Source organism: Setaria italica, chromosome IX, assembly GCF_000263155.2.
Source record: "Setaria italica strain Yugu1 chromosome IX, Setaria_italica_v2.0, whole genome shotgun sequence".
NCBI lineage: Eukaryota > Viridiplantae > Streptophyta > Magnoliopsida > Poales > Poaceae > Setaria > Setaria italica.
The window spans coordinates 23,641,494-23,666,583 of NC_028458.1; the positions used below are offsets into that span (position 1 = coordinate 23,641,494).

Below are 25,090 nucleotides of genomic sequence, written 5' to 3' on the forward strand. Positions count from 1 at the left end.
GCACTAACTGATCAAACAAGCATCAATGCGTGGAAGTGGGTACTTATTCTTGATGGTCACAGCATTGAGGGGTCGGTAGTCCACACACATGCGTAGACTGCCATCCTTCTTCTTCACAAACAGGGCAGGACAACCCCAAGGTGATGTGCTGGGTCGGATGAAGCCTTTTTCCAACAGATCATGCAACTGGGTCTTCAACTCGGCTAACTCAGTAGGTGGCATCCGATAGGGTCTCTTGGATATCGGGGCGGTGCCGGGGATCAACTCTATGGAAAACTCCACGTCTCTATCAGATGGCATGCCAGGTAAGTCTTCTGGGAAGACGTCAAGGTACTCACAGAAAATAGGGAGGCTTTCTAGTCGGGCTTCCGATAGAGGGTACGCACAAGGGAGTGCGGACTTAGGATGTTTCAAGGATAGGGTAGAACTGCCACAAAAGGGCGAGTTGATGTGGAGGGTTCGGGAGGCTAGGTCTAGAACCACTTGGTGCCGGGTCATCCAATCCATCCCGAGGATGATATCTATTCCTTCCAGGTCAAGGATGATAAGATTCTCCTTAAAAAGGTTTTGGCCTAGCTGAATAGGCACATTGACACTTATCCTATCAGAGGTGATCACTCCACCCGGGGTGGATATTCTAAAGGACCCTTTGGTTTGGCATTCTTGTAACCCACACTTGTCATGGGTCTTTATCCCGATAAAGCTATGTGAAGCTCCCGAGTCAAACAAAACCAAAGCTGAAAAACTGTGAATCAGAAAGGTACCCGTCAATATCGGCGCACCTTCGGGAAGCTCTACTGCATGGGTAAAGTTCAGTCGTCCTTGGCGAACGTGCACCTTGGGCCTCTTCCCTTGGTTGGGCGCTGCATTGCTCTGCCCTGGGCGCGGGCCCTGATTTCTGGGGCATTCCTTGGCGAAATGTCCTTCATTGCCGCAGGTGAAACAGCGGTTACCAGCTGCAGGACGCGGTGGTGCAGGTGGCGTCGGCCGGGGCGTCTGTGGTTGGAAGCCGGGAAAACGGGGCGCTACTGCTGGTGGGGGTCGGGCAATCCACCTTCCCGACTGCTTGGGTCGGCCGGGAGCTTGTGGGGGAACCATCCGGAACCTTCGAGTCGGCTGGCTCGAAAATGCCACGGAGGCCTTCCTCTTCTGATCGGCTTTGAGAGCCTGCATGCAATCTTCTTGGGAGATGGCCAGATTGACCAACTCGTTGTAGGTGTCCACCTTGATGGGTTCAACCTTTCTCTGAGCTCCAAGCTCAGTCCTCGGCGGAATCTGTCCTGCTTCTTCTCGTCCGTGTCCGCATGATAGCCTGCATAACGGCACAGATCGTTGAAAGCTTGGGCGTAGTGCAGGACATCTCGGGTTCCTTGGGTAAGAGCCAGGAACTCGTTGAGCTTGCACTCTAGGAGACCTTCCGGGATGTGATGCGCTTTAAACGCGGTCTTGAACTCGTTCCAGCTGACCACATGGCCAGCCGGCAGCATGGCATGGTAGTGGTCCCACCAGAGCCGTGCGGAGCCACGCAGCTGTTGAGCTGCAAACCGGGCCTTGTTATGTTCGGGGCACGGGGCGGTGAGAAGCTCGAACTTGGATTTGATTGTACGGACCCAGGCGTCGGCATCGAGCGGTTCTTGTGTCTTCTGAAACAAAGGGGGCTGCATCCCCAAAAAGTCCTCATAGCGAGCAACATGCGGCTGCTGCTGAGCCCTTCCACCATGGGGCTGCTGCTGTTGTCCTTGTACAAGATGCCTCAGCAGCTCGGTTTGAGTTGCTAAGATTGCCTCTAGTGGAGACGAGGGCGGGGGTGGGGGAAGATCCTGTCGTTGCTCGCTGCTGCCAGGCACAAAACCAGATCTGGTGCGATGCGCCATCTGCAAGAGTTAATGCTCCATTAATTTCATACTCTTAGAAATACTCCAACAGATGGAACGCATACGTTAAATTCCCCAATACAACTCTTGCCGATAATGCAACACACGTCCTCATAGGGGAGCTATACTTTTCTCATCATCCACGTTAGTTAGCGTTTATCTTAGCCTTGTACTCAACTTCGGGCGAATCATACCCTACCCAGACTCCTGAAATCCGAACTTAAGCCACGGGGTCGGGCTAGGTGATCCTCCCAAGAAAAAGGGTCGGCAACGATCCACACTAAAAAGGGGTCGGGCGAGGCGGGGACTGCCTCGAAAGGTCGGCGCATCCGATCTCGCGAACCGGGGTCGGCCAACTTGAACAGACTCACAGAAAACGGCGTGTGTGGTCGCGGCACAACTCACTTAGTCTAACATTCCAACACTTTGCAAGAGTTAAAGGTCAAACCCAGATTTGATTTCCTTTGGATCTTTACAGAGGTATTCCAACACAGGGAGTACTCGACTCAAGGCTAACCTATTACAATTCTTTCCAAAATTTAGGCTGCCGAGGAGTACAACAAAAGAATTAGTTTCTTGTAACTCTTTATCTACAAATGGACACTATGAGTAGGAGAAGGAGCGTTGTCTTCTTCAATGTCCATACTGGACGCTCGCTCATCCTCCTCAGGGTCCTCTTGAGCTTCGAGATGCATATGGAGGGCGTGCATATCGTCGAGCTCAGCTTGATGCTCGTCCAAGTGAGCATTGGCAACCGCCAGCTCCATCTCTATTTCCATTTTCTCTTCTGACAGCTCGATCATGCCGTCCACTAGGTCGGCTACTTCTCCTTCGAGCTCGGAGATCCGGTCTTGCATGTCATGTATCTGAATGCCCCGTTGGATAAGCTGGTAGGTTTGGCTTACCATATCTCTCCTGGCTGACTAGAGGTGTCCTTGAGCATCCACTGCGGTCCGGGCAAAGATGGTCATGGCTCTCCCTTGGAGCTCGATCAGCCGATAGAGGGCTGTCATGCATCTGACGTTGGTGGAGATGGTGACCATGGAGTAAGTGGTGGCCAGCACCTCGATATTTCCGACGCGGTCGAGCCACGCCGGATCCAACTGGTTCCTGGCGGGGAACAGGCCGATGGGGTCTAGTGTGACCTCTAGGGGATGCAGCTGACAAAACTGGGTAAGAAGCTGGAGATCCTCCGGAGCAAGGCCGTAGGCTGATATTCCGAAGGAGGGCCAGTCAGGCCGCACAGGGGGAGAAGGTACCACCGCCTGTACGTTGCACATTTGGATGCCCTGCTCCAGGTACAGTCGTCCTGCGTACAATGGTGGGGACTGGTACCCGAACCATTTCAAAGTGTCCCACAAAATCGCGGGGAAGCGCTCGAAGTGTAGACAGGTTGACTGGAAGGTACCATCCGCTCCAAACAGAACGTTTCCGGGGACAGCCATCTGGAACCAAGAAACCAAAACCACGTGAGATAGACTCCAAGGGTCAGGGGCCAGTCAGAGAAGCATTCGGTTTTAACCAAGAGCAACTGGAAGAAACTAGAAATCCTTAGAACCGAAGAAGAGCTTTTTCGAGCAAGGTTGCCTTTGAGGAGAGTAACTTTACAGATTTTTGCTTATGATGCATGCACGGCCTACCTCACTCTTAACCACAACAACTGCCCAAAACTTGGGTCTTACGCGGTCAGTGCCGGTGGCAAGGCAACAAGTACGTCTCTCCCTATAATAACTAGTCGGTTCTAGCAACGTCTCCTAAGCGAACGCGGTTAGTGTACCTGCAGAAAACACCACCACATGAACCTTTCATGCCAGCACCCACGAAAGTGTTCCCAAACATTACCGCTCACTATAGGAACGACACCCATGCGTTTAAGGCTGCATGGACAGCACTCAACCGTGGAAATAGGTTTTCTTTGAATGGAACCGTATAACCCTTCGCATACTCGTGATGCGGAATCAGCACACGTATAATAGACGTGGCGAACAACCATGATGATAGGCTCGTCGGAATCGAACCATACCACCCTTCGTATGAATTAACATACGGAACCTGCACACGTATGATAAACGTGGGCGAAACAACCGCGATGATAGGGTCCTTTGAATAGAACTCCCTATCAACCCTCGCATACTCGTGATGCGGAACTCGGCACACGTATGATAAACGTGGCGAAGTGCTGGAAGGGTTAGCAAGATAACCAAGTAAAATATTAGCCACCTAAAACAACCCCAGAATCCCCTAGGGCCTCTCGCACTAAAGTCATCCTTAACGATCGTACGAGATTTTTCAAAAAGTTTCTTGCAACTTTTATCTTTTCAAAGAAGTGTTAGGGCTTGTTGTGTTCTCTGTATTGCTAAACCTGCTCTGATATCAGTTGTGGCGGATCCACTTCGGATCTACTTGGTTAAACATGATATAGCCGCCTGATACGTGACGCTCATGCTTAAGCCGAGTAAACACGAAGTGCCATTGGATTTCCTCCGATTTAACCACTTGAACAGAACCATTTTAGCAGACCCACACGAAGGTGAGCGGTTCCAGAGAATACAACAAGTCCACCGAGTTAACAACTTAACCACTTATTTTGGTTAGGAATTAAACATCAGAGTTTTACAAAGATTTCAAAGGGAAAACAACAGAAGGTAAAACCACTAGCGGAAGCAAACGTCGGGGTCGGACATCCCTTGTGAGGCTAACCGGGACATCACTGATCCCTCTCCTCGCCGTCCGAGGAGGGATCCCACTCGACCGTCCAACCTGGGGGGAGCTGGGGCGACCAAGTGCCAACGTGAGAAGGGTCGGGAGCAGCAACAACACCTAAAAAACAGGAGCCACAACAAGGCTGAGCTACTAAGCTCAACAAGACTTAACCGGCAGGAGTAAAGCTACTCCACACTTCTAGACATGCAAGGCTTTTTGGCTGAGGGGTTTGTTTGCCAAAAGCACTAAGTAAAACCCTATTTTCAAGTTTTAGCTCCGGTTCTAGGTTCATTATCTGGTCTAAGTTTTGCAACCTATTCTAAGCAATCATAGAACCAACCAAAGGTATATATATATCATCAACAAAACCATGTCATCATCAGATTTCTTATTTACTCAGGGTGACATAGAAATCAAGCAGTCTCAAACTGTGAGAGGCAGACGAATCAATTCGAGTTTCTTAACCATGCATGGCGAACCTAATCTCACGACATCCGCGCACCACAAGGCCGCTTCCTGTGTCGGCCGTCCCCATCGATCCCCAAGCGCGTGTCAGGTCCAAACTTCCCTTGGCATGCAATGCTCCACAGTCCCGGCCTCTACCGTACTGTGACCGCACTTGCACCCACATGATGTACCATGGGAACCTTGTTCCAGGGACAGCAGGCGTATAAGCCACGCCCTAGTTCAGTCAGGTACTAGGCTTCCCCATCCCATACTAGGTATGAGATTAGTACCTTCAAACACTTGATCACGAACACCACCACCGTCGGGCCTTAGCAGGTTTCATAGACAGACGGGGCGACCATCCGTCCACAAAGAGTTACCTCAACCCTGCCCCGTCCATCGTCCTTACATGTGTAACAGAAGGGTAGACATCCAACTCCTACAACTCGCGAGTGACAGGAAATCACTCGGCTTTTACCGTTTTTCTATTTAAGCAAAGCATCTACTCGGTCCAACAGCTAGTGTTTAGATCATGGGAGCTAACTCGTGCATCTAGGGTTCCAACCAACTCCTATACGTAAATGCACAAGTATGTTTAAGGAAGGCATGCGCAAGTTTGGTAAAACAACATAGGATTTTTATGCAACCGGGGCTTGCCTTCAAGCAAAGAGGAAGAGAACTGCTCGACTTCTGGGGTGGCTTCGGCTTCAGAGGGCAGAAGCTCAGCTACACCGTCATCTTCTGGCGCCGGGTGCAACTCGTAGAAGCCGTCGGCGAGACGCAGCTCTACACGAATGCAATGCATTAGTTAACGTAGACGGTTATTTCAACAGCAACACTTGCAAGTCTAAGCCCAGAAACTCGCGACAAAAAGCAGGAGGGCAGGAAGGTTCAAGGGAGCTGGTGGAGATCAGGATGCAAGGGTCGGAGGGAAAGAACTTATAATCTGACCCTTAAACTAGCGGGTTTGGTGTGCTAGGGATCCTCAGACTCAACGCTGACAGGTTCCCAAGTTTAACAAATACACCCTTGGTTTGAAGAAAAAAGATTCAGCCAAGCCCTAGGGCGAGGCGGAGAAGGGTCGGTGGAACAGACAGGGTCGGGCGAGACGAAACCGGGATCGGGCGGATAAGAGGGGTCAGGCGAAGCGGATAGGGGTCGGACGAGGCGGACCAGGGGTCGGCAGCGTACCTTCTTCTTACAAGGAACGCTTGGGGTTAGGAATAAGCAGACTTGGGCGGGGGGTGCTAAGGCTTTGAACAGCGGCTAGGTCCGGCAATGCTCCGGGGGCGGCAGTGCTTCTTGTGGATCACAAGTAAGCCCTTACGCAGCACGCAGGAGCAAGCGGCTGGCTAGCTTGGGGAAACGGTGTGGAGCGGAGAGGAGGGTTCCTCAGGGACTTAGTGTGTGGCGCTGGGAGCTCGAGCAGGGAGTAAGAGAAATGGCGGAAAGGTAGTGATGGCGGAGGGAACTCCGGCGGGTTCGCGCATTCCCTTTTATAGCGGCTGGGAAAGGAGAAGGGAAGCGGCGCGGGAGTGAGAAGGGAAGCGGCGCGAAGGCCGGGGAAGCAGCAATGGAGTGCCCTGCTTGGGCGGCGATTGAGCGACGAGGGCGGTGGTGCAAGACTTCGGGGATGACGCCAGCGGTCATTGGGCTCTGGCGTCAGGGCGGCGCAGGAGCGGTTATGTCGGTGGTTGAGATTTGGCGGAGGCGGGCGTCGTCGTGCGGTAGAGTTGATGGAAGTGACCGGGTTAACGGCGCTAGAATCGAGTGCGCACAGGTGAGAAGACAGGCAGACGCGGGCGCGCGGGCGAGCGCGGAGCAACAGATTGTCGGGTGGCTTCTGACAGGGCGGGGAAAGGAGCTGTCGCTGCTGTGGTCAGGGTTGGCGGAGGAGGAATCGTCGGGTAGCGACGACCAGGCGATGCGGCTGTGTCGAAATGACGGAAAAGACGGGCGACATCGGGCTCTGCGGCCGGGATCTGGCGATGTGATGATGGGCGCGGGTGGCGAGGTGTTGCAGAAAGGGTGCAGAGGGGCTTCCGCTGCAATTGGAGAAGGGGGCGCGAGAATCCATTCGGTCGCGGGCCAGAGACGAGGCGGAGCGGCGGGCGTCGGGGAAGTTGAGCCACGCGGCTGGGAAACTCTAAAGCGGGCATGCAACTTGAGTGCGCCTGTCGCGAGGGATCTGAGAGAAAAGATCTCGTGGGTCCACCGGTCAGATAGAAAGGAGGTGTTGCTGATAACTCAGAAAGATTCGGCGGTGAGTTGGGGTCGGCTGGGCCGGAACTGGAGACCAACGGAGAGGGGTCGGGTCCCGGGGTCGGAACCTGACTGGAGGTTGATCACTTAGGCTTGGAAAGCTAAGACAGGTGATCAGGGGCTCGGATTAAGATTAACTTGGAAGATTTGGGGTCGGTCGTCACACCACAGGGAATTGAGGTTAATCAAGCTAAGGTAGAAGCTATACAGGGATGGCCTGTACCAAAGACTATCACACAAGTGTGGAGTTTCCTAGGACTTGCTGATTTCTATCGCCGTTTTGTGAAGGACTTCAGCACCATTGAATGAGCTTACGAAGAAGGGAGTGCCTTTTAGTTAGGGCCAAGTACAAGAAAACTCCTTCAACATGCTGAAAGATAAGTTGACACATGCACCCCTCCTCCAACTCCCTGATTTTAATAAGACTTTTGACCTCGAATGTGATGCTAGTGGAATTGGATTGGGTGGTGTTTTGTTACAAGAAGGCAAACCTTTTGCATATTTTAGTGAAAAATTGAGCGGGCCTATTCTAAATTATTCTACTTATGATAAGGAATTGTATGCTCTTATTCGCACATTAGAAACATGGCAGCATTACTTGTGGCCCAAAGAATTTGTTATTCATTCTGATCATGAATCTTTGAAACATATTCGTAGTCAAGGACATCTGAACCGTAGACATGCTAAGTGGGTTGAATTTATTGAATCTTTTTCTTATGTTATTAAGCACAAGAAAGGGAAAGAGAATGTTATAACTAATGCTTTGTCTAGGAGATATACTTTGCTGAATCAACTTGATTACAAAATCTTTGGATTAGAAATAATTAAAGACCAATATGTTAATAATGCTGATTTTAAAGATGTGTTGCTGCATTGCAAAGATGGAAAAGGATGGAACAAATTCATTGTTAGTGATGGGTTTGTGTTTAGAGCTAACAAGCTGTGCATTCCAGCTAGCTCCGTTCGTTTGTTGTTGCTACAGGAAGCGCATGGAGGTGGCTTAATGGGGCATTTTGGAGCGAAGAAAATGGAGGACGTCCTTGCTGGTCATTTCTTTTGGCCAAAGATGAGAAGAGATGTGGAGAGATTTGTTGCTCGTTGCGCGACATGCCAAAAGGCTAAGTCACAATTAAATCCACACGGTTTGTATTTGCCTCTACCTGTTCCTAGTGCTCCTTGGGAAGATATTTCTATGGATTTTGTGTTGGGTTTGCCAAGGACTAGGAAGGACCGTGATAGTGTGTTTGTGGTTGTTGATAGATTTTCTAAAATGGCACATTTCATACCATGTCATAAAACTGATGATGCTACACATATTGCTGATTTGTTCTTTCGAGAAATTGTTCGTTTGCATGGTGTGCCCAACACAATTGTTTCTGATCATGATGCTAAATTTCTTAGTCATTTTTGGAAGACTTTATGGGGAAAACTAGGAACTAAGCTTTTCTACTACATGTCATCCCCAAACTGATGGTCAAACTAAAGTTGTCAATAGAACTTTGTCTACTATGTTACGGGTTGTTTTAAAGAAGAACATTAAGATGTGGGAAGATTGTTTGCCTCATATTGAATTTGCTTATAATCGTTCGCTGCATTTAGTCTACAAAGATGTGCCCATTTCAGATTGTATATGGTTTCTTGCCTCGTGCTCCTATTGATTTGATGCCTTTGCCATCTTCTGAAAAATTAAATTTTGATGCTACTAAGCGTGCTGAATTGATGTTAAAACTGCATGAAACAACTAAAGAAAACATAAAGCGTATGAATGCTAAATATAAGTTTGCCGGTGATAAAGGTAGAAAGGAACTAATATTTGAACCTAGCGACTTAGTTTGGTTAGACTTGAGAAATGATAGGTTTCCTGAATTGCGAAAGCCTAAATTGATGCCTCGGGCTGATGGACCCTTTAAAGTGTTGGAGAAAGTTAATGATAACACATATAAGCTCGAGCTGCCTGCCGATTTTGGGGTTAGTCCCACAATTGCATATTTGAAGCCATATTTTGGAGAAGAAGAAGAGCTTAAGTCGAGGACGACTCAAATGCAAGGAGGGGAGGATGATGAGGACATCAACACCAACGATACATCCACACCTACACAAGTACCAGTTTCTGGTCCTATTACTCACGCCCGTGCTCGTCAACTTAATCATCAAGTAAGTTTACTCTTGAGTTCTTGTCCATCCTATTTAGACCATGGAGACGCGTGCACTCTTGTTTTGGTTAGGAACCAGGGAGAAGATCGAAAGGGAAAAGGACTCGCGCAGGCTGGATTCGGACTCCAGGACAGTACCAACTTGTGATGGTCACCACGGTCGCATACGGACTCAGATTGGGGCGTTCAAGTACTTCACGGATTCATTATGAAGTATATTTTCATATGGATCTAGATTCAAGTCCATATCTGGTCTGAGGCGGTCGCAATGACCAATTTATTACTGATAGGTTTTCTGGTGCTGCGTCACCTTATTTCGGCCCAATGGGTCGTGTATCAAGTTGGGTCCATTAGGGACATGTCCTAGGGTTGGAGCACGACCCCAACACCCCCTGGTTGTCCTCCTAGGTATTAATAAGGATTAGAGCTGCCACAAACAAATTGGGTTTTGTTTAGATCAAGTTTAGCTCTCACTACTTGCTTGTAAGCGCGCGTGCTGGATCAGCCGTCCGTCTTCCTATCTTCGAAACCCCACCTTATTGAGATTGAGTTGGAAACCTTCATTTTCATCTAGTAAATTCAGTACTTTTTATACTTGTTCTTGCTAGTTCTTCGATTGCTTGCAGGACGAGTGCCCTAGTGGCCAGGTGACGCGCTCCACAAGATTGCGACAACCATTGGAGGTGGTGTATCGGTTGCTAAGGCGCAGCTTGGAAGGCTGTAGTCAGGCCATGAACGTCGTTTCCATTGACCAATCGAGTTATCCCATGCCTCTCATCGAAAGATCGGGAATCAACCCTAGCGGGTTCTTATCAGTTGGTAATCAGAGCAAGGTTTATCGATGAGAGACTTCTAATCCTTCGCTGTTTTACTTTCCCATAGTCCAGAAAAAGCCAAAAAAAATTAGTAGATTAGTTCACCCGCACTCCTATAAATCCTTTGAGCCTTTGCTAGCACTACTTAGTTAGGGCTTGTTGAGTTTTTGGTTGCATCGGTTGTGTCGAGTTGCTGATCTTAGTTTTAGTCCTTTAGAGTTTCGAGTTCTTGTCACGTTCTGGTCACAGCCGTGTGCTACCATGTAAAACCTTCTATTGGTTGAATCTGTATACATCCTTGTGTTCAAGTCCGATTAGGACTCTAAGTTTGTTTAAGACCAAATCCTACGTAGTGCTGAGTTCGAGTTGGAATAAGTTTGGAGTCCGAATTGACAGCTACCTTGTTGCTGTCTTGAGTCCGAATTTGATTTTTATCCTTTCGGAATACCCCTATCCTTTCGGAAAAAGTTTGTGTGGTGTGTGACTCTTGTGAAGTCCTTTTGTTCATATAATCAGATTTGAGGATCCCCTGAAAAAAAGAAGAAGAAAAAAACAGATAGACTGGGCAGGACCTACGCATAGTCCCAGGTTTGGTCGACATGGGTCATAGGTTGACGACCGGAGGTCCTGGTGGCATTGTATAACACGTAATGATGCATCTGTTTCCAGGGATAGTTTCCCTGTGTGAACATGATATGACACCTGTTTACACCCCAACCATATCTGTGGATGGACCTAGGAAATGCTGTCTAGAGATAGATGTGGGCGGGTATGAATCTTGTAGGTTAGTACCGCCTTTCATGAAGGTATTTGTTGATCGATCGTGTGGGTAAAGTGTATAACCTCTGTAGAGTGATAAATTTATCTGGATAGCCGAGACTCACGGTCATGAGCCCACATAGTCAAAGTTCCTATCGATTAGTATTCATGTGTTTTATAACTTGAGTGCTTGTGAGACAGGGCCGAGTCCCTGAGAGAGTGATTTCGGAATGAGGTATTAGCCGGCCCAGAGGACCTGGTGGTCTCTTGGTTCTTTAAAACTTGGAATCTAGCAGGGGCGTTCCCCCTCCAGGGCCAAAAATATAATAAAAATGCCTTCTTTCTCTTCTTTTTTCCAAAATTCCACCTCAACTTGCATAAAATAAGTTTCTTGATAAAACAAAACCCCATATCCTTCACCGTGATCATCTCTACATTTTATATACTTTCTATGCTAGGATTTGCTGAGTACCATGCATAAGTGTACTCAAACTTGTTTACATTGTGCAGGATTAAGGACTTTGGTGCCCTAACTTCATTCTGCTTGTGGAATGGGTAACCGCAACACTCTCCACGACCTAAGGGTAAAAACCCTATTTCCTATAATTTTATGCATCTTTTATTATTTGGACACTAATATGTAGTGAGGATTGTATCATCTACTGATCCAAGGAACGATATAGGTAATCAATAGGTTTTTTGGAAGGAAGACCCTACAGGGAGGGTCCTTGAGTGGCATGGACCGGAGGTAGCATGCAACAGGTTGTGGGTGAGGCGGTGGCGCTGCTAGCCGTGGGCGGTGGTGGAGGTGGGCGTGACGGCAGAATGCAACAGGTTGTGGGTGAGGCGGTGGCGCTGCTAGCGGTGGGCGGTGGTGGAGGTGGGCGTGACAACACCAGTGACGGTGAAAGATGGCGGTGGGGAGACAAGCTAAAGAGAGGGAGGGGTGGCGCTGACCAAAGGAGAGGGTAGTGGATGGTGGTAGCACATTCGGTTGCTCAGCAGAAGCGGAACAATGGCGTGGGGTTGGCACTGTGCGTTATCTAGAGAGAGGTAGGCCGCACTTAGGGATGAAATCGAATCGGGTTCGTATGGAATTGGATTCGGATAGCATCTTTTACCACATTTTAACTCAAATAGGAATACAAATTCAGATGTTCTCGAAATATGAATACAAAATGTATGTCACGGATTCGGATATGCATTTGGATATTTACTCGATTTAGAAGATGATATTTACCTATTTTCTTTATTGATGGTTTTTGAACCACAAATTATTATACAAGTAGAGACTAAAGTATTAATACATAACAGTGTGTACTAGATCGCTTATTAAAAATATCACATTTATCAATAATTATTTCAATAATTTAACTATAAAAATAAATAAAAATTTGGATAAAAATATATATTTTGATAAAAGAGTAAATTGCACCCACCATACAACAACTTGTCAGGTGGGTGCAGATCAATCCAACAACTTGTAAAATACTCAATTTGGTACAATAACTTGGTAGGTAGGTGCACGTTGGTCCAACAACTTGTAAAATATTTAATTCAAGGCTAAAACTTCTCAGATTAGTGCATTTACAGTCCTAACCTTATAACTTGACTTGTGAATGTTCTTCCGGTCAATCATTCTTAATTTTTGTCAATAAAAGTTGTCGTTACTTTTTTCAACTATGTAGATTCTTATTTTTTTCATGACTTAAATTGAATAATATTTTAGAATTACGCCATTGGTATTACTAAAGTCCAAAATAGGAATCCTGTGACCTTATGTTTTTTTCTACGATTCTGTTCATGTATTCAATGTATGCATACAAGCATGTTTTACTCTGTTCTTTTAGCTCATTTTCCCTTTCTAAACAAGTACATGTAGCTTTAAAAATATCTATGCCAAACTCCGAAAAGGAATTGTTAGTATGTATTAATATATTAGTTTTTATGTAGTTGAACTATGTAAATAGTCAAATATTTAAAAAAACAGTGAGGTGAACTTATCACTATTGAATATGGAACTAAATATTCCTAATTAAAATTATAGTATTGTATAAAAATAATTAACATGAAGATATAAAATTAATTTTCTAAACATGGAAAGTTTTAAGTTTGGCCAAATACATTGCCATTGTGATGTCAGTATCCATGTTCAAATAGTGCTCAATAATTTATTCATTATATACCTGACTTAGCATTAGTAAATATGTTGCTCGTTATAATATTTGGACTGCAGATGCACCAATTTATCAAGTTATTGCACTAAATTGAACATTTACAAGTTGTTGGGTCAATCTGCACCCACCTATCAAGTTAGTGTATTAGATTGACCATTTTACAAGTTGCTAGACTAATCTGCACCCACCTGTCAAGTTATTATATTAGATTGAGCATTTTACAAGTTGTTGGACTAATTTGCACCCACCTGATAAGTTGTTGTATAGTGGGCGCAATTTACTCTGGATAAAATATATAAACATTTATCAAAAATAGTTAAAAACCATATAAAAATATATTCATCAATAGGTAAAATAGAATATTTAAATTTAAACTCAATCTTCATATATCCTTCTTATTAAAATTAATGATATTGGTTATTAAAATCATAGATATCTTTAAATAGTTTTGTGGATACATTATTAATATTAAAATTAATACTATTAGTCATAGAGATAACTTTTGAGTAGTTTCATTGATATATTGTCATAATTCATATTCAAATTACTATCATTTGTCATTAGTTAAAAGATACTGATAATTTCATATGGTCGGATACGGATAGTGTTGGGTATTGTCGAATATGAATGTGGAATCGGATAGAGAAAATAAAAAAACAAATTTGGATGTATCCATTTTAGTACTACATTACATTTGAATACGAATACGGAATCCATATTGATGTTTTAACGGATATCGGATAATTAATTTTGATATCTACGTCCACATTTCCACCCCTGGCCGCGCGATGGCCCGTTCTTTAGGTGATGGAAGAAAATTTGTCGCTTCAGCTTAACCTGACCCCACGTCCCATAGCTATCGCGTATCGCCGCGAGGAGCATGGAAGGAAGCCGTTGGCGAGCGAGTCTGCCGCGTGCGTGTCACTGGATTAGTAAGCACGGACATGCGTGGAATGGATAGGATCGGATCCAGGGATCAAGATAATTAAAACAGTTAGTTATTGACTTGCACACAGACCCACAGGCTGGAGATTATTAGTACAAAAGGTGTTGAGCGATAGCCGAGATCGGTCGTACTCCATCTGAGGCCGGGGATCAGCATTCCATCGTACGCTACGTGTGTTCAATTCAGGGCTTTCATCTGGAGGCGATCGACCAGCATTCCGCCTTCCTCTCGGCGGCGGCCGGAAGTTCGTTGTTGGTTGCTGCGGCGGTTCTTATTCTGCCTTTGGTTACAGGTTCGTCGATCGGCTCCAACCATGCTCGTTCCTTGTTCTTTGTTTGGCGCCTCCTCTCCGCGTCTTGATCATCGGTTTCATACTTTTAATGTCGATTCCCCCGATAGATTGCGATTATTGGCCTGCGCATGATCACCTCGCCGCCGCAGATGCCGCCACCGCCGGCCGCTGCGTGTGTCGAAGTAGTATGGGATCACTGTAGAAAGAAATCGGGGAATAATCATAGGATTATTAGGTGATCAACAATAGAGTCCACTTTCAGATAGAACTCGCCTTCAGAGAATTGCAATACCAACATGCTGTACATACTCCAGTCATCCAGTAGTCTTCAAACAATTTAGCCCTCCGTGCATGTACATGGTAAATTGGCAATGGCATCCCCCATACGCGGCGGGCCGGCGGCACGGCTACCCTCCTACGACGCACACACGGACCCGCACTATGCATTCTTCCGACACATGGGCACGCGCTGCGGCGGCGGCGGCGAGGTGATAGATCATGCGCGGTCCAGGGCGCCACCTTCTGCGCGTGCACGCGCGAGGCATGTACAGTAGTTACACGAATCTCAGCTAGCGGCGAGAAGAAGGCGATGTCGCTCGTGAGGTCACGATCCTACCCGACGACTCCAGCGCATCATTCCTCTTCTTTTTCCGCCACGTTCCCCCCTCCCCGCATTTTTTTTTCTCTTGAGAACGAAGGAACTAGAAAACAGGTCAAGAAATGTGCATATGTCAGCACCCACAGACCAAACTCATCAACAAGTTGCCCACGGCCTGATCGGGACCAAGCTGACGCAAACGCGCCACCATAAGGAGTACGAGGCTGTAACTGTAATTGGCTGGATAGCTGACTCTCTTTCGATTGACCCATGTAACCATATACTAGTGCACGTGCACAGTTGTAATCTTAGTTTGTCCTACAGATACTAAAAGGAGAATCTTTGCTTGCTCGCAAAAATAAAAAGGAGCATCTTTGCATGCTACCGTAAAATAACATGCATACATACATACATCCATGCATGCACCGATACATACCCATCACCAATCTTCACATCAAAATGCACCTCATCTGATTGAGCAGCTAGCTACTCCTTCATTTGGTTATGTGATTCTTTTGTGCTCTTCTCTAGAGACTGAACTATAAAAAAAGAATAAGGATTCCATGCATGAAAGGATACCGAGCTGTCATATCTGACTTTGAACTCACTGGATAAGCACTCGATCGACTACCTGCCCGAGACGCGTACAAAAGATACTGCATGCGTGAGTTGTCAGTTTGTAGCACTCGGTGGCAGCTTGGGGCACTGCCAAAGTGCGTAACTGCCATAGATGAGTTTTCTAGTGTATGGCTGTCACTGTTCCTGCATTGAGAGAAGAATTCGTTATAGTATGCTACTCTACTCAGTTGTTGGACATGTACCTTGTACTACTAGCTTGATCGACAGACTAGGAGATATTTTCAGTCTTCTCTGACATAAGTGGCTCAACTTTGTTTTCAAGGGTCATAGTAATAATTTGAGCCAATATGAAATACCTATCTCGATCATGATAGTCATTAACCTCTCTGAATATGCCATGGATTTTGTCAATGGCAGGCCAGTGGGCCCAGCTTCCCATTTTGATCTTGTTTACACACCCACATACTCCCTCCATCCTAAATTGTAGATCATTTTAGTTTTTCTAGATGCATAGTTTTTGCTTTGCACCTACATATAAGTATACTTATGTCTATATACATAATAATATCTATGAATCTAGAAAAACTAAAATGATCTACAATTTGGAACGGAGAGAGTACGTGTCAATAATCTGGAAAGTTTGCCTTTGCTCTTTGGAATAAACTGACAGTTGTTAAAGGAGCTAGGTGCTGTTCTAGCACGAGTTAAACTTGTCTTCGTTCCATACCGATAGCGGTGTGCCCGTGCCTACCACTCCACCATATAGTGCGCAATCAGCTAGATCGGCCGGTTGCTGTAACCATTTGGTACACTCCTATTTTGACCTACACAAATAGTGTACATGCGTGATGTTTCCTCGGTTATGACCTGCCTGCAGGCACAGGCATCCTCAAGGACTGGCTATAAGAGGATCGGGAGTGCTTGCCGCTTGACCCGGCGACAACTGAAGTTTGTGTTTGTGATACACACCATCGAAATACAAGGAGAGGGAGCCATGGGAGAAGAGAAGCCACGGGATGGCCATTCGGGGAAGCACAAGTATGCCGTGGCGTGCTCCATTATCGGCTCCATCATCTCCATCCTCATGGGATACGGTACTTATACCTTGCATGAACCCTAGCTCTTACATAAAACCTGAACTCGATCGTTGATCGTTATTCAGCACGTACTCAGTTTCATCAGTAATGTATAGTAATACACGTGCTGGGCGCATGGATACTGCAGACACGGGCGTGATGAGCGGCGCGATGCTGTTCATCAAGGAGGACCTCAAGACCAACGACACGCAGGTGCAGGTCCTCGCGGGCATCCTCAACGTCTGCGCCCTCGCCGGCTCCCTCACCGCCGGCCGCATCTCCGACTGGATCGGCCGCCGCCGCACCATATCTCTCGCGTCATGCATCTTCCTCGCCGGCTCGGCCCTCATGGGCCTCGCGCCAAACTTCGGCACGCTCCTGGCGGGCCGCTGCGTCGCCGGCGTCGGCGTGGGCTACGCGCTAATGATCGCGCCGGTCTACGCGGCTGAGATCTCGTCCACGCAGATCCGCGGCTCGGTCACGTCGCTGCCCGAGATCTGCATCAGCTTCGGCATCCTCATAGGGTACGTGGCCAACTACCTGCTCGCCAAGCTGCCGCTGGTCTACGGCTGGCGCGCCATGCTCGGGCTCGGCGCGCTGCCGAGCGCCGTGCTCGCCGTCGGCGTGCTCGCGATGCCGGAGTCGCCCCGGTGGCTCGTCATGCAGGGCCGCGTCGAGCAGGCCCTCGCCGTGCTCCGGCGGGTGTGCGACACCGACGGCGAGGCCGACGAGCGCATCGCGGAGATCATGGTCGCGGCGGGGCTCGCGGATGACGACGCCGCCGCGAGTGGTGCGCCCCACGAGCCGGGCAGTGTCGGCAAGGGCGTCTGGAAGGAGATGTTCGTGCAACCGACGCCACCCGTGCGGCGCATCCTCGTCGCGGCCTTCGGTGTCCACTTCTTCCAGCACCTGACGGGCATCGAAGCCGTGGTGCTCTACAGCCCGCGCATCTTCAAGGCGGCCGGCATCGTCACCCGCAGCGAGATCCTCGCGGCGACCATCGGCGTGGGCGTGACCAAGACGGTGTTCATCCTGACGGCCATCCTGCTCGTGGACCGCGTCGGACGGAGGCCGCTATACCTCTCCAGCCTGGCGGGCATCATCGCCTCGCTGGCCTGTCTCGGAGTCGGCCTCACCGTCGTCGAGCGCTCGGCGCCGCACCACTCCCCGGCGTGGGCGGTGGTGGTGTCCATCTTGACGGTGTTCACCTTCATAGCGTCCTTCTCCGTCGGCGTGGGGCCCATCACCTGGGCGTACAGCTCGGAGGTTTACCCGCTCCGGCTACGCGCGCAGGGCGCCAGCGTGGGCGTGGCCATCAACCGCGTGATGAACGCCGGCGTGTCCATGACGTTCGTGTCGCTGTACAAGGCGGTCACCATCGGCGGCGCCTTCTTCCTGTTCGCGGGGCTGGCCGTGCTGGCGGCTGCGTTCTTCTACTTCATGTGCCCCGAGACGCAGGGCCGGCCGCTGGAGGAGATAGAGGAGGTGTTCAGCCGCGGGTGCCGCGCACGGCTTCGGTCGCCGGCGGCAGTGGTGGAGCTTCCGGTGTCCAACGTCGTACCCGACGGCGAGGCGCGGCCGTGATGCGATTGCAATAAACGTGCATCACCCATGTGTTTATATATGTGTCAAGATTTCTCATTTGGCAGGGAAGAATAAGCTGTTTACGGTTCATTCAAAAGATAAGAAATACAGTTAGGTTATATTACGGTACAGTGATTGCGCGCCTACGTTGGCATGATTAGCGTTTAGAATTGAGTGCGTGAAGGTAAATGAGACACGAGAGACGAGAGCGAATGGATGTTTGTATTGATCACATGAAGTTTGTACATATATATATATATATACATGATGAAGGGGCACCATGAAGGGACATGTCCATTAGAACATGTAAGCGCTCACACCCTTTGAAATTAGATCACATGGTAAATATTCTGTAGCACTCTTCCTTGATCAATTCCAGTTTCATTTGATCATTCTTTAGTTATGTTGTTAATTCCTCCAAGAAAAATCGTGTGAAAAAATCTGAGGAATATACGTAGGTATATAAATATATATATATATACACCAGGTGAACTCCTCAAAATCTAGTGGGAAAAATGAGTAGAACCATGGTACATTATTGTTCCATAGAGACCTCCATGAGAGAAGCTCAAAGTATATTCCAAAGAACAATGGTATGTCTGTAGCCATCATCTCTAAAAACCCCAGAAGGGAAAAAATAATGATGAGACATATAGTTTAGGCTGATATTTCTCCAAGATAATCTTTTTTAGAAAATCGGATAAATATATAGATATATTAGGTAAACTCCTCAAAAACCCAATGGGAAAAATAAGGAGAAGAGCTTTGATATATTGTTGCTCCATTTAAACTCCTGTAAGTTAACTCATAGTCTAGTTTAAAAGAACAACAGTTATATCATAAAGTATCATCCTCAAAAACCCCGGCAGGGGAAAATAGCTGATACGACATAAGACCTTGTGTCGAAGTAGCCTCATTAAAAACTTTGAATGAGAAACTCAAAAAGGGAAAAACTCGTATAAGAAAAAGCACTACATGATGTAGAAACATGTTATGGATCAAAAGAGGATACTCCCCCTGAATCACTATGTTATCTCATACCAATCTCTTAAACACATTTGAAAATGTGGAGTAAGGTAGATACTATGTAAATAATCTGTAGGATTATCGCAATACTTAGTTTGCAAAATGTTTATTTCCTAATAATAGGGATAAAACATTTCTTAGGGCAAAATGTATAGTAACATTGTGCTTCACATAACTTGCATCCATCTAAACAACACAAAGTGATATTATCTTCAAAGATAATATGGTTGGTGATTAGTAGAACCACAACCACCACGTAGCCTTAGTATATGGTTTATCATTCTGCAAAGCCTGTTGATAGACATCCATGAAAATGGCAGGTCCAACAAGTGCATGAAGCATGTCAGTGATCTGGCACTTTGGGGATATTATATAGACAACCAAGATAAGTATATCCAATCATAACTAGATCATGAGTTATACTAAAGAACATAACATGATCTCATGTGCTATTAGCTAGCAAATCATTGCAAAAACAATATCTGGCCGGATGCTCTTGCAAGATACATTAGCAAATCATGGTATGAGAGAATCAAACAACCATAGGAGATATGGATATGATTCTTTTATATTAAATTTCTTCAATATATTTTGGATATAGACAACTCTGTGTCCAAGATTCCTGAGAGAAGTGATTTTGAATTGAAAATCTAAAAAGGAGATTTGGTTCAATTCATATCCTCCATCTCGAACTCCATCAATAAGTAATGTATGTTTAGAAATGTGCAGCAGGCACATACACTAAACATACAATTCTTCATGTATCCCTTCGAAAGGAGGGATTCACTAGGTCAATTGTACCACATTCGACCAGGATGCTTTAATCCATGAAGTGACTTTCTAAGCATTACACAATATATGTTGCAAGTTTGTGTTTGGGGATTAGGATTTGGATTCCTTGAGGACTCCATAAATAAACCCGAATCTAGTGAGTACATAGGCGTATGTTGTCACAACATCTATTAATTGCATAGGTAGATGATTTTACTACCCATAAGTATAATATCGAAAATTTATGATTTGTATAGGAGAATAAATAGCATTAAAAACAATGCTGTGGCGGAACCGCCCAAATTAACCTAACTAAAATGCATATAAGTCGCCTGACACGCGATTATGCACTTTAAGCAACTCAACCTGGTCGACCGTCGGATTTCATCCGATGAACCACTTACACAGGATCGAGAAGCATCGCTCACACGAAGGTGAGTAGCATAGAGATTACAACATTCCCATCACATTGACTTAGTTCCCCAAATTATTACATCAGAATTTCTGAAATTCAAGCAAATTTGCAAGGTTCGAACAGTCAAAATAAAACAAGCGGAAGCTAAACGCGGATACATGATATCATGATGAAGCCGATCATGACATCAAAAATCCCTACCCTCACCGTCCGAGGAGGGATCCCACTCGACTGTCCAGCTCGAAGGGAGCTGGGTAGGCCAAGTAGTGCCAGCAGCCAAACTATTAACATCACCTGAAAAGTTAAGCCACAACAAGGTTGAGCAACTAATACTCAACAAGACTGACCCGTCAGGTAAACTATTTTACCCAGACCTAGACATGCAAGGCTTTTCTGGCTCTGGGTTTGCTTTGCCAAAAGCGTCTAAAACAGGTCCTTACTTTCAATATTTTAGCTCAAGTTCTATGTTCTTTATCCAGTCTAGATTAGCAACTTATACTAAGCAAGCATAGTTTCCAAGCAATTAAAGAACAAGCATCAAATTAATATCACCATCATGTTTCATCAATACTCAGTGCAGAATAGCGATCAAGTAGTCCCAAACTGTGAGAGGCAGACGAATCGATTCGAGTTTATTAACCATGCATGGCGAACCTAATCTCACGACATCCGCGCAACACGAGGGGTCGCTTCATTTGCCAGCTGTCCCCGTCGATCCCTTAGGCACGTGTCAGGGCCAACTGCCTTTGGCATGCAATGCTCCATAATCCCGGGCTCTGCTGTATTATGACCGCACTCGCACCCACATGATGCACCATGGGAACGACGTTCCAAGGACAGCCGGAGGGTATGCCACGCCCCAGTTCAATCAGGTACTAGGCTTCCCCATCCCATACTAGGTATGAGATTAGTACTTTCAAACACTTGATCACGAACGCCGACACGTTTCGACCTTAGATCAATTTCATTTAGACTAACGGGGAAATCCATCAAGTATCGAACATAAGCCCGACCCCGTCCGTCGTCCTTATAGTTGCAACATAAATAAAACATTCAATTCCTATAACTCGCGAGTGATAGGAAATCACTCGACTTTTACCAGAACCTATTAAGCATTGCAACTACTCGACCTTTAACAACTCAAATCACGGTACTAAATTCATGCATCTATGGTTTCAATCAACTCCTACAAATGTAAATGCACAATCATAAGCATCGCAATTGGCATAAGAGTAAAATAGGGAATTCATGCACCGGGGCTTGCCTTCAGGAAAAGTTAGTGGTTCCTCAGGGTCTTGATCCGGTTCGGGCTCGCCCTCCAAGTGATGAAGCTCCGCAGCGGGGTCTTCCTCCGGTGCCGGGTGGAGCTCGTAGGTTCCGTCGGTGAGATTTGCTGCTATACGACATGCACATGCAAGAGTTTAGTTGTATTCGCGTGTGTACCCAACAATGCAAGGCATGGCTTAAAGAAAAAGGAGTTGCAACAACCACATTCACTTCGACAAGGTTTAACTTTGTTTAACTTCAAACGAGTGTGGTCGGTTTAAATTTGAGTTCGAATTTGATGGCGATTGTGTACATATATAGTTTCTTACAACCTAGAGTTGCATAAAGAGAGTGAAAGGTTGTGTTTGGGTGGTTCAAGTGCATTAGGAGAGTTACTTACTTCTAAATGTTTTTATGTACCTCTTCCAATTTCATTTTTTTTAGCGTATTAGGATTTGTGCTTCCTATGTTCCTTTAGGTTGATTAGTTAACAAAAAATGATTTCATAAGCAAACAGTGGCTAAAGGTACTGAGAAAATTACAGCACCTCACTTAAGCCATCAATGAGTTACTGTAAAATTTTGGAAGCCCTTGGATGACTCAAAAAGGAATTACATGCATTACATTATTAAAGGTAGCATGAGCTTAACTTTTTCTATCTTCAAAGTTACAGTGAAACTGAGGATGAAATTTTACCAGTGTGTTAAGGGTGTGTGACAAGAGCTTTGGTGAATTTTTCATGATTTTTGGAGAAGGGCAACTATTTTTCGTATTTTCCTTCTAATTAAACATGCTTAAGAAGGAAGGTGTTTTTCTTTCTGATTTGCACCACAACTTATATTTTTCCTGCAAACTATATAGCAAAACAAACTTAACCCAACTGGTTTCATATTTTTCTGAGCTGTGGATCAAAACTTATGCAAAAAGGAAGATTTAATCTTAGATCCCCAAAATAAAGTTAAATCAGTGACATTAAGTTCTAGATCAGAGCCCTAATCATTTTTCGAAGCTTCTACACATAGAAACAAGCATCACAGAGTTGGTTTTACATTTTTCTCACTTTTCTTCTGTTCAGTAGGATTTAAAAGGCCTAAACCATGATTAAAAGCATAGGGTATTATGTACTATAGTACATGAGCAAACTTATTTTTCTTAGGAACTAGACAGAGCAAGGATTCCAACAAAAGTGGTTTGGTATTTTTATGATTTTTCTACGATTTACTGGGCATTTACAAAGTTTAACCCTTTTTCTGCCTATCATTAAACTAAAAAGCCGAGGCAAACTTGCATCCTACCCCCTGCGTCTACGGGTTAAACACGCAGGGGTCCCTGTGTTTTTGCGCCTAGGCCCTTGGAAAGAATGGGGAAGACACAATATCGTCCGCGGGGGCGCGCGCGGCGACGGCGAGGAAATCCCTGGCGGTTCGCTGGCGGGGATGAGGCAACAAGTTGCCGGAGAGGCTCAGGGGCTCACCTGAGCTCGATTTGGCGGGGCTGGGGCGATAGAGATGGCCGGCGGGGGTCAGAACGCGGCGGCGTCGGCCAAGCTTGGCGGGCGGCAGTGCAGGTGGCGTTCCGGCACACCAACGGCATCGGGGAGGCCACGGGCTGCTCGGAGACTTGCGCGGAGGGGTGGCGAGGCGGGCGGAGAAGTCGTCGGAGTGCGGGGTGGCGCGGAGGTGTGAGCTCCATGGGAGCCTAGCGGCGACGCAGAGGAAAAAGTAGAGGCGCGGTTGCGGGCGGTGGCAAAGGGTGGCGCTAACGGCGAGCGTGACCCTTTTATAGGGCAGCGGTGGAGCGGAGGGTCGAGGTGGGGCTCCGGTGGTGGAAGGATAAGGCCTGGGAGCGGCGGGTGCGCGGGCGAGGCAGCCATTGGCCAGCGGTGCCATTGGGCTGGGGAGGCGGAGCTCCAGGCGCTCTCCTGTCATGATTGGCCTCGGGCGAAGCGTGTCGTGTGCCTCCGGTCTGTCGGGCGGGCGAAGTGGAGGGCCACGGCCTGGGTTGGGTGAGCGGGCGGAGGCACGGGACATCGACGGCGTGGCGGCTTCTCCGGCGGGCGGGCGACGCGTGGGTTGGGTGGAGCAGATGCGCGGCCAGCGGTTGGCCAGCCCGGCGTTCGCCCCGTCCTGTCGTAGGTGCGGGTTGGGTGCTGTGGCTCTCGCCCTGTTGCTGTCTCACTGGGGATAGGGCACCAGCGAGCTGCCGGTGGCCGGCGGCCATGCGGTGCGCGGGCAAACATGCCCCGGGCGCACGGGCGTCGACGTCACTTCGGGCAGTAAGCCCGACCGGCTTTGGGAGCTCCTTTCTCTAGAATTTTCAACTAAACTTTCAAAACTCCTTTAAGCAAACTTGTTCAACTCTGGGAGTAGTTCAAACTTGTTTTAAGGTATTTGTTCAGATTCGGAAAGGATTTAGAGATACCTCGAGCCAAAGTTTGCCAAAAATCTGGAAATCCAGACTTAAGTCAATTTAGCCGGCGAGGTGGAAAATCAGGGGTTTAGCTATCTTTGACTCAATTTTAGGGGAGCTTCTGAGTTGAATTAGACTTAAGCGTTATTGAAGGAGTTGCTCTCAAAACTGAGGACTTCATCTTCTATTTAGGGTTTTTCTTGAGTTTAATTCAAAAATTTGGAGGAACGCCCTTGCCAAGAGGTGCACTCTGAGCAGTTTTCCAGACTTAGTGTTGTAGCGCCCAGCGGCTGAGTTGACTGTTCTACCCAACTTTGACCAAGATTTTGAACAGGCTCGGATTCGATTTGGACCTAGATCAGTGAAACAAAGTTGGAACACACTCGAGGGACTACAACTTTTATTAAGAGCTTGACTTGAGTTTAGATATGAATTCATGAGATAACAGGTTGCAAAGTTGGAGGAAAACTTGAATTCCAGGACTTAGGTGGTTTATAGGGTTCTTTAATACTCCGGTTTTGATTCCTGTTTTGACTTCCTCCCACTCCGAATTAGGCAAAGTGCCTTTAACAAAAGTTGTTTGGAATTAAAAGTTTTACAACTCTTATTTGGGCAAAAATTTAAGTTTGCATATAAAATCTCAAGTTTTAAAAAGAGCTTCTTAGGGTTAAAATGGATTCACTTCTTTGCTTAGTGACTAACCACTTGTTTAGATATACAAGTACTTAATTTAGGTAGAGTTGTTACAAATGCTTGAGCTTTGTGTAAAACCCTTGTTGCTGCTAGCCTTGCTTCTCACCACCATATTGTTACCAAATCCATTTTTGGATGAAAACAAATTTGTATCCACAGTAAAGATACCATGAAATGTTGAACATAGTCCAAACACTTTTTCAGGTGAGCAAGGCTATCTCTGCTTCATTGCATCACTCTATAGG

The 25,090-nt window shown here is 46.8% G+C and overlaps 1 protein-coding gene across 1 annotated transcript; it reads left to right on the forward strand.

Moving 5' to 3' along the window:
• The first annotated feature begins 16,368 nt into the window (after positions 1 to 16,368).
• Positions 16,369 to 18,322, forward strand: LOC101777839 (probable polyol transporter 6). The gene is made up of 2 exons (XM_004983191.3): positions 16,369 to 16,699; positions 16,830 to 18,322. Exons 1-2 carry the CDS (start codon positions 16,447 to 16,449, stop codon positions 18,263 to 18,265), a joined length of 1,689 nt encoding a protein of 562 aa, XP_004983248.2. The 5' UTR covers positions 16,369 to 16,446; the 3' UTR covers positions 18,266 to 18,322.
• The last annotated feature ends 6,768 nt before the right edge of the window (positions 18,323 to 25,090 follow it).